The 10,759-nt window shown below is 34.9% G+C and overlaps 1 protein-coding gene across 1 annotated transcript; it reads left to right on the top strand.

Annotated features, from left to right (window-relative positions):
* Positions 1-8,171: 8,171 nt before the first annotated feature.
* On the top strand, positions 8,172-10,323 carry LOC111996502 (probable LRR receptor-like serine/threonine-protein kinase At1g07650). Its single transcript, XM_065775253.1, has 2 exons — positions 8,172-8,505; positions 9,778-10,323. Exons 1-2 carry the CDS (start codon positions 8,344-8,346, stop codon positions 10,150-10,152), a joined length of 537 nt encoding a protein of 178 aa, XP_065631325.1. The 5' UTR covers positions 8,172-8,343; the 3' UTR covers positions 10,153-10,323.
* The last annotated feature ends 436 nt before the right edge of the window (positions 10,324-10,759 follow it).

The raw sequence follows: 10,759 nt of genomic DNA, 5'->3' as shown, positions 1-10,759 counted from the left end.
TGAAATCTCTTTTATCCTCTCACTTTTTTATCATATTCCTATTTTCTATTCTCTCATTTTTCTATCTCCCCCAACCAAACTGAACTTTAGTGCCAAACTTGGGACTAAACACATCTGTTGCAACAGTGAAAACAACTTTTATCCTTTGGGAAAATAGATCGAATGACTCATTAGACTTTCCAAGCATATCATTTTTAGTCAATGTCTAAGTAGGCAGTTAAAAGTTAAACCACATAGCCAAAGGAGGGAAGGAAAAAAAAAATCCCAAAGGATATTGATTCTATTCACGACTCGGACTAATACGTTGGTCTTTCCCTTCCATTTTCCTACTTTCATTTTTAAATTTTGCTGTATTTTCAATCCCCCCACTTTTCCATCTCCCTAACCAAATGGAACTTTAATGCCAAACTTGAGACTAAACACACCTGCTGCAACAGTGAAAACAACTTTTCTCCTTTGGGAAAATAGATCAAATGACTCATCAGACTTTCCGAACATATCATTTTTAGTCAATGTCTAAGTAGGCTGTTAAAACACATTGCCAAAGGAGGGAAGGAAATAAAAAATAAAAACCATTCCCAAAGGATATTTGATTCTATTCATGACTCGGACTAATACATTGGTCTTTGCCTTCCATTTTCCTACTTTCATTTTCAAACTCTGTTGTATTTAAAGAGTATAAAGAAAAGCACTAGAGCAAATAAGACCCAAGTATCCATCATCATCAACCAAATAGTTCCATTTATCATCATCATTCATCTAGAATATTCATGCTATTATGTTGCTCATAGCTTAAACGCATAACATAAAATTTCTTACAAACATCCTCACATCATACTTCAAAGCATAGAGCTCTTATTGAGGAGATCCATACTTTCTAAGCCAGTGATCATTGATCAACAAAGGGATTTGGCAAACTAATCCCCATGCACAACTTGTCACTCTCCCTCCATCACACTCAACTTTGTCCCTTTGAACCAAAAATTTGATGGTTAAACTTTCATGGGTCTTGTTAACAGACGCCCTTAGGGCATTTGTTATTGAACCATTTTAGAAAAATTTTGATATCATTTTCATAGGAAATATAAAAAAACTGTCAAAAAAGTCAATTGCTTTTTTTTTTTTTTTCCTACAAAAAAAGTTTCAAAAAATGGTTTATTAACAAATGCTCTTGAGGCATCCATTAACATTTTCCAACTTTTATTGGTTTATGATTATTCTCACTACTAGACTTGTATCATTTTGATAATATCTTATTGTCAAACTCATAAAATGTTGGGAAAATTGCATCTTAAAGACTTAAATAATGTAACTTAGGGTTGTGTGTAACAAATCAAATCACGAGATTTTAAAAAGTAACAAATTAAACTTCAAGACTTTAAAATTAACAAATTAAATCATATATTTCCAAAAGTAACAAATTAAATTTGAAGTTAGAATATATATATATATATATATTAAACACGAACCCATTTAAGTGTAATGACATTATTTTTTAGGTTTAATTTGTTATTTTTTGAAATTTCATATTTAATTTGTTGTTTTTTAAACTATAGAGTTTAATTTGGTTTGAAAAAATAATAATAATAACCTTATAGGTTTCATTTGCTACTTCTCAAACTTTATGTTTTAGTTTGTTAAAGTCATAAATTAAGAGATTTAAAATAAAACTTTTAATATTCTATTTTTATCGTTGATATAGAGAAATGGATTTGAGTTTTAGCAAAGTTTTGTTTGCACTATTCTTGTATGTGTGTTAGGAGCTTTACTAGTTGCTAATGATGGAATGAAAAATGAGGGTGCTTGGGCAGCATTAAGTCAATCACATGGCTTCATGTTTTCTCAACATACTCATGGCTCCTCATGCCTAACTAGTGATGCTCCTAAGGGCTCTTTAAGGGGGACCTGCCCAGTCTTCCTACTCGAATTGGATCAATGAGCAGTGATGAGGCGCAGCATGTGGAGGCACCTTGCTCCACATGATGCCCCAATGCCATGGCAAAGGTGGGCCATGGTGGGTAGAGATGGGTTTTATGATGATGGGCAATAGCAGGTGATGCTGACCCTAGGTGGTGGTGCATGGCATTGGTGGCTTAGTTGTTGGTTCCTTGTGTGTGGGCTTGGTGGCTTGAGTGCAATGTAGGGCTAGGCTGCTGTGATAATTAAATGTTGTGTGCAAGGCATTGGGATGGATAGGGCTGACTAAATGCATGGACAAGTGCTAGTGGGTTGATGGCAATTACTTTGTGTGCTACATATAGACATGCTATGTGGGTTGTAGTGCTGATGGGAAGTCTTGAGCATGGGCCAAGCCTCCCCAAAACATGTGGGAACATGTTTTGTGGGCTGCTGGAGGATGGGCAAAGGCCCTATGATCTGCTAAGACATGAGCTGTGCATGTGCAGCATGTGCAATGGTAGTTACTAAGCAGTTACCAGGCAGTTCCTATCTTTCTGGATGTTCTTACCTGTTGTGTAGAGGCTGGAAATGTGGAGAGCAGGCCAAGACAACATCAGTTGAAGGTGTCCTAAGTCAGAACAAAAGTGGCAAATTGTCCAAGACTTAGGCTGCTACAAGGTAGTAACTGCCATAGCAATTAATTCTGTGTATTTAACCCTAAGGCTGTTGGGGGTGTCAACAATAGAATGTATTTTGGCCTTGGGAAAATTCTGTGTAATTCTCTATGCTTGTGGAAGGGTTTCCTTTGTACTTGAAATTAAGTAATAAAGGTTGGGGATGGGTTCCTTGTAAATATTGTGTGTGCTGTGTGTTTAAACATCCCTATATAATTTGTTTTATGTGTTATTGTAGTGAGTGTGTAGTGTTGGCTAAGACTAAGTCAGGAACTTAGGGCCATCACAGGCAGAAAATTTGAGTGAAAAATTGACCATGTGACAATGTGTTAGGTTTTTAGACCCCTTAACACAATATGTTTAACCTAATATTAAGCCAAGTTGATTAACAAGTTTGTTATTCAAGTCTAGGTTAAACAATTATGAGCAAAACAAATATAATGCTAAAAGTAAAGAACACAAAGATCTGATGACCTAGGAAAACCAAACTGGTAAAAAACCTGGGGAGGATTTGACGTAGCCATCCTCAAGGTAAAAAACAAATCCACTATGAAAGAATTGAAGTTTTACAAAAGGACTTAGACCACTAACATCCTAATGCTACCTCGTGTAGAAAACTTGCTACCATGACCACGTGACAGCTCCGAGTCCGCGGAATACCTCTTTCCTTAAATCTGCACTAAACACAAGTTCTCCTACTTATGACTTTGAGACCCACTCAAAGGTTTTGTACTTTGAAGGATCTTTGTGCAGCAACTAAATCACCACTAAAACTTGATTTCAGATCTAGACTTTGGTAGAGCTTTCCTTGTGTTTTATGGTAAACACCTCTCAAATCTCACACTAGAGAAAACACAAAACTATTCAGAGACTTCTAAAACGTGGCTAGGGTTTATTTATTTATTTATTTATTTATTTATTATATATATATATATATATATACTAGGAGTGAAACACTTAACCCTACACGTCATATGGGCTTGAGCTGCGTTTGAAATTTGATATGTGATTCTCGATCGATCGAGCCTTATTTTCGATCGATTGAGCCATGTAGTTTTACACAGTAAATTCCTACAAAACACTCGATTCAAACTTACACTTACACAAGCTTTGAGCAAGTCTAAACCTAGACTCATCGTTTTGATCATGGTTTGCAAACATTTACAAAATGAAGTTCTAATACATTTAGTTCCTAAAGTCTTAGAACCTAACATATGGAAAGCAGAGTGAAGGGGAAGATGAGGAGGAAAAATGATTTGATTTCCCTAGTTTAGTTGAAATAAGGGAAAGAAATGTAGTTTTTATGGGACCTACCATTTTTTATGAGCTTAAATTGAAGAAATTATTAAGTCAACAGGAAGGAAGAAGTTTTAAAGTAGTCCTCCCAACCAATAAAATGATGTTATCTATGTAAATGTATGAATCAACTTCCTAATCAGCATGAGAAATAAAAAATAAAATATCAACAGGTGATGTCATATTTGTATAAGTGGCATTATTTCATTGGTTGGAAGGACCACTTCGACAGAACTTGTGGATCTGATAAATTCTCCTTAAGTTGGGCGGAAAGAGAGAAAAACATTGAGATGATTGTGATTTTTACATTATAAAATTACTAACATGTCCTCAATCACCTCAATTTTTAATCATAAACTAGCCGCAGACCCACGCGATGTGTGGGAATATAAATATTATGTAATGAGATGTAATATATAAAAAGTAACTATTACTTCAAGTATTGTCTATTTAAATATATATATATATATACAAGTATTTTTTTTTTTAATCTTTTTATCTTTACAAATATATCATGTTATTATTATTATTTTTTTATGTTTGATTAATATTTTTTTAAAGCGAGCCATATTCTTCTAACTTCTATTGTAGTGTATTATATTTGCTTAATATACAACTAAACTTTATAAGTTTCAAATTTATTATTCAAATTTCTCATCTCTTAAGGAATAAGGAAATTATCATAATTGAACGGTTTTAGACCCCTTAAAACACAACCAGATTGGTTAGCCTAGATTAATTAGCCAAGTTGTTACTTAGTCAAATTATGCAATTTTAGGTTAAAGCAATCAAATAATCATATCAAGAATATATAGCAGCGGAAAAGTAAATAACACAAGATATAATCACCCAAGAAAACCAAACCGGTAAAAAACCTAGGGAAGATTTTACCCACCTATCCTCAAGGCAAACCTGAATCCACTATGAAAGAATCGAAATTCATACAAAAGGACTACAAGCTTCCCGCTTGACTTCCTAATGCTACCCACCAGTAGAACTTACTTACACAACCACGTGCAAGCTCCGAATCCACGGACTCCTTCTTTCTTGGACTCTTCAATTAAGTACAAGCACCCCCGCTTGTGTATCTTTAAGTTCTTGAATCTGCAACTGAATGATCATCAAGGTTTTGATAATATCTCCACCTTGAAAACCCTAAGCTTTGTGTAAAGGAAAGCTCCTCAAAGATTTCACAAGAGATTTACACAAAACAGCAATATGAGCAACAAAGGCTTAGAGAGGTTTGGGTACAAAACCCTAAAATATAAAAGGAGGCACAAGAGGCACTCTAATCTCTCTCTTCGAAAAGCCCTAAAAACGTTCTAGGGTTTTCCTTATATATATGAGTGTTTTACTTGAACCCCAGGACGTTTAAATAGAGTTTGGGCTAAACTAGAACTCTGCAGAAAAATAAATCTGTACGTGGTTCGATCGATCGAGTCTAATTTTTGATCGATCGTGCCTTACAGATTTAGTCCAATAAATCTGCAATCACTCGATTCCAGTTTTACAAATAAACATACTTTGAGCAAGCCTAAATAAGACTAAACATATTGTTTTGATCATGGTTTGCCAACATTACACATTAGAGTTCTAAATACATAAAATCCTAAATCTTTAGAACCTAACAAAAATAATCAAAACTCATTCCAAAATTACAATATTATCTTAGCTAAAATAAAATGAAACTAAATGAATAAATAGTAGGTCTTATAATAATTTATTACTCAAACAATTGATAGGCATATTCAAATTCATGTTTCCCAAAAAAACTAAGTATTAATCCAAACTAAAATTCAACCAAAGCTATAAAAGGGAAAGAGAAGGCTTTCTAATGGGATATTAAAAAAAAAACACATATTAAAAATATAAAAAAAAAAACCATCAACCTTAATTAGAGTTATAAGAAAGAACAAAAATTCACCGAAACAAAGTAGAGAGAGAAAGAGAGAGAGAGAGAGAGTACTCACAATTTTGTGTGGGAAAAATATGGATTGAATGAGAAAACGATATCAAATTTGTACTAAATAAAATGGGTAGAAGAAGAGTCAAAATATAAAAAAGAGAAAGGAAGTTTAACGGTAGAGTAGTGGGGAGATAAATAGGCAAAAAGGAAAGGGAGAGGTTGGAAGAAATGTAACAATAGGTGTGTGAACTAATAGGGAGAAGAAGAATTTTTTTTTTAAAAAAAAAATAGGGGGAAGGAAATTTTAAATAGAGAAAATAAAATATAAAAAAATATACATACCTGAAAATGTATATTTTTCTATTCTTGATGCAGGGTATACTATCTGATGGTACGCTAATTGCAGTTAAGCAACTTTCATCAAAATCAAGGCAAGGAAGCCGTGAATTTGTGAATGAAATAGGCATGATATCTAGTTTACAACATCCAAATCTTGTTAGACTGTATGGATGTTGTATTGAAGGAAAACAACTATTGTTGGTATATGAGTACATAGAAAACAATAGCCTTGCAGGTGCTTTGTTTGGTAAGCTAATGTTTTATTCCTTACCATGCATTTTATGTTGATAATAGAAGAATGAGGACAAACACTAATCATGAATTTCATTGATTGGGTTTTGGACATCAATGTCAGGTCTTGCAAATGGCTGGTTAAAATTGGACTGGCCTACAAGACAAAAAAATATGTGTTGGTATAGCAAAAGGTCTGGCTTTCTTGCACGAGGAAACAACACTGAAAATTGTTCATAGAGACATCAAATCTACTAATGTGTTGCTTGACAGAGACCTTAACCCTAAGATCTCTAACTTTGGTTTGGCCAAGCTCAATGACGAGGAGAACACACACATTAGCACCAGAATTGCTAGAACAATGTGAGCTAACTTTCTTTCTTTTGCCCCTTCTGTACTTCCTTTTGGTGTCTATTTTTTCCATCTCTTCTATTTCATTACCTCTGCAGATCTTGATTATGAGGTATTGTGAATCGGTAATTTGAGTTGTGCTTTTGAAAGTACACTAGAATATGTCTAAAATGAAGTCTCTACACTAAATGACAAGTATAGAAAATACTGTCAGAAGAGTATTGACCAAAGTACTTGACTGGATCTTGTATCTATTTGGCATCAACATGTAATAGGGTCCATGCTTTTTAAACTGAATTCTAATGCTACACCCCCCTTTTTTTAATGAATAAGCAAATATTATCAACCAAAATGACACAATTATAGCTTAAACAACACAAAATACAAGCTGCCATGTTGCAGACACTAGGCTCTCAAAGCAAACTCCTACAATACCCCCAAATGCACATAAACCTCTGCCCAAAACCCACAAGCAACAACACAACTCACCCTAACACAGAGTAGCTTATCTGCAATTACTAAAACCAGCAATTATATAAGCACCTGGGGCAGCAGATGAACCTCTGAAACCCCAGACACATTGTCAACCTTGCCTGTAGCCAGCCACAAACAACAAGAAGCAGGACAACAAATCTGGCAGCACAAAACAGAGCCTATTTGCAGCTGAATTCTCAGCTTAGAGCTGAGAGCTTGACCACTAATTGAAGGTTTAGAAGGAAGAAAAGCCCCAAGCCTCCATCTCACATCATTCAAGATGTTCTTTACCATGTGATTCTAGAAATCAATAGGCCCTAATGCTACCATAACAACTTTACCAACCACCTGAGAACACCCCCATTGCATCAAACTCCAACTAGTCACAGGGGACACTCCTGCCAGGACATCACCAACTCACTTACAAACAGTTTGAGAGAAGGGACTAGAATGGCAATCCACCTCACCACAACAGTATTCCACAACAATTTCCACCAATCCACCTCACCGCTCCTGACTCTTATGGCTTCCCAAGTAGAATGGCAAGAAAACCACCACTTGTTGTAAGAGTCCACCTCACCTTATCTTCATAATGCAACTGATCCAAAAAGCATTCTAACTAGATAGCACTAACAACTTCACTTCTAGGTGGTTTCCATTGCCATTCACCATTCAAAGTAACACTAGACACTCTTGAAACTACCATCAGCACCAATCACGATCAATCAAGTCCAACAAAATCAATTATCATTATAGGTCAAATTCTATGGTCAAAACATAATGTCTCCACCTTCTCACATAAACAGGGAGATGTAGCAGACTGGATGTATGGAATAATTCTCCCCCCCCCCCCCCCCCCCCACCCCCCCCCCCCCCACCCCCAAAAAAAATCTTTTAGTGCAACTACTCATTAAATTTGATCCACTTTGCCACTTTAAGAAAACATAATATCTCTATTTTAATTTACTTATTACTCTTGCTTTAGTTGTTTTACTATTGCTTCTAGCCTCATGAAGCTAAACTCACTTGTGGTGGCCTTATTAATTGCAAGTTGCATACATAACAATTGATTGGTAATCTGATGGTTGGTAATTGACAATTGACTGATGTTGGCCTTTTTGGATTTAGAAGTTCATTAGATCATATTAGTGAACCAAATATCATGATAAATTTATGTGCTGCAGAGGCTATATGGCGCCAGAATATGCATTGTGGGGTCATCTAACCTACAAAGCGGATGTTTATAGTTTTGGAGTTGTTGCATTGGAAATTGTTGCTGGGAAGAACAACATGAAATATCGACCAAATCAGAACTTCGTATGCCTTTTAGATTGGGTAAGATAAATCATTCTCATGTTGTTTGGAAACTTACAACTAAAAGAATATAATGGACCAAAGTTGTTTTTTGGTAGAAATATGAACCCAAGTTTCTTCTTTTGGAACTACTCCATTTGACTAGGTCAGCCTGCTTTATGCTTCGCTAGGTTCAAGTTGGAAAATAAACATCATTTAGTTGAAAACATAGATGTGATAGAGTCAGGCAAATTATGTAGGGTTTTTTTTTTTTTCAAGCCAAGCTCAAGCTATTCATAAACAGTTTTTGTTTACATACAAGCATAACTAATTTTTATTTATTCGAATTAAAGTGATGTGCTGATGAGTGATGTCTTAACATCATATAATTCAATACAACATTGTCCACATGTTCTAATTATCGGAAGGAAAAAAAGAAGTCTGTGAGTTCTTTCTATGAGAAAAACTTGAATTTGATTTCCAAACTTTTACTTCTTTTAAGAACAAACACAGACACACACCAAAAAAAAAAAAAAAAAACTCATTAGATATCATTAAAATACAGGAAAATTAAGTTATATTTGGCTAATAAATGAAAAAGGATGAATTTACAAAACAAATGTTGATATCAATTGCTTTTATATTTTAATGAAAAGTCATTCTTTTATCCGTTATTAGCTGTTAATTTTCTTTTCATATTTTAATCAGAATAATGTTTATTTCACGCACTATTACACACATAGTACATACACTCACAAAAAAACAAGGGAAAACATGACTTGAAGTCTCGATTTCGAAGTTTGAAATCGTGACTTCAAATAATGTTTTCCCTTATTTTTTGTGAGTGTGTGTACTAAGAGTACGTTTGGCTGGCACGTTTTCACAGTACATTTGACGTTTGCGTTTTCTTTTTCTTTTTTTTTTTCTTTTTTGGGTTTCCAAGCGTTTTAGGTGTAGTGTGGCTACTGTTCATTGAACAGTAGCCACATTATTTGACTTTTCAGCCAGTGAACAGTATACCGAGCACTGTTCACAGGTCTCACAATTCTCAATTTTTATCAACTTTTTCATTAAAAATGGGTCCCACCGCATTATCCACATATTTAAGAATTATTTTGCTACAGTGTTTTCAGTTTTCAGTTTTCAGCTGTACCCAAACGGACCCTAAGTGTGTGATGGTATTTTCCCATTTAATTAACATGGTAGCCTATTGTTTGCCAACTTGGGGAACATCATTGATAGAAAAAAGCAAAATTGAATTGTTTGTTTTTTTCTTTTTAGTAACTTGCAAACTCTTTTCATTTGCCATTTTAGGCCATCGTATTACAACAGAGAGGGGATTTGATGGAATTGGTGGATCCAGAATTGGGGTCTGATTTGAGCAAGGAAGAGGCACTAAGAATGATTAAAGTAGCTTTATTATGCACTAATCCATCACCAGTGCTTAGGCCCGTCATGACTGCAGTAGTGAACATGCTTGAAGGCCGGATAGTCATTGATGAATTGACAAGAGGTCCAAGTATTTATGGCGATGAATGGGGGTTTGAAGCCCTAAGAGATCAATATGGTGATAGCTCACGACCAAACTCAATGGAAAGTCAGAGCCTTATTCAATCATCAAATGCAACATGGATTGGCTCTTCCTCTACATCTGCCCACAATATCTGTTCCACTAATCAAAATGAATGAGGAGTGTGGATGGCAATAAATGTGGGATTTTAAGTAAAATTAGTTAAACATTGGTATGTAATAACTCTACAAACATGGTTAATAGTGTTTTGCTCACTGTTAGATCTAATGATAACCTACAGTTTAAAAAAAAAAAAAATGTATACCTTGAACCTATGTCATATATATATATAAAATAAATGCAACTAAGCCTCCAGCTTATGTGACAAGCAAAGTGCTTGTTTAATGATAAAAAACTGAGTTTTGTGGTTTTAATTTATTTCCAAGATAATACTTTGAATGGGATTTGGTTGGGAGAGAGACATTGCTCTGTGAAAAGCACACTAATTTATTTTAACAGTGTATTCACCAGAGAGCCATTTGGCATGATATAATTAAGCCTATCTCCCATCCATAATAGCCAAGGATGGTCGAGGAAGGCTTAAAATCTGATAAACTAGGGAGGTAGCAAACAGTACACAGATCGAATCCTTGCATTGGTTGGTTCATTCCTCATTCTCCCTGGTGCAATTTAAGTCAGCCATATGCCATTTTATGCATCTTATTGGTACAATCTGTAGGTTTATACCAAAGTTGCCTCCAGGCTGGCCCAAGGCCTAGGCCTAAC

The sequence above is a fragment of the Quercus suber genome, unplaced genomic scaffold, assembly GCF_002906115.3.
Source record: "Quercus suber isolate HL8 unplaced genomic scaffold, Cork oak 2.0 scaffold_8, whole genome shotgun sequence".
NCBI classification, from domain to species: domain Eukaryota; kingdom Viridiplantae; phylum Streptophyta; class Magnoliopsida; order Fagales; family Fagaceae; genus Quercus; species Quercus suber.
Note: the sequence above shows the minus strand (reverse complement) of the source record. Positions and strands in the feature narration are given on the sequence as shown.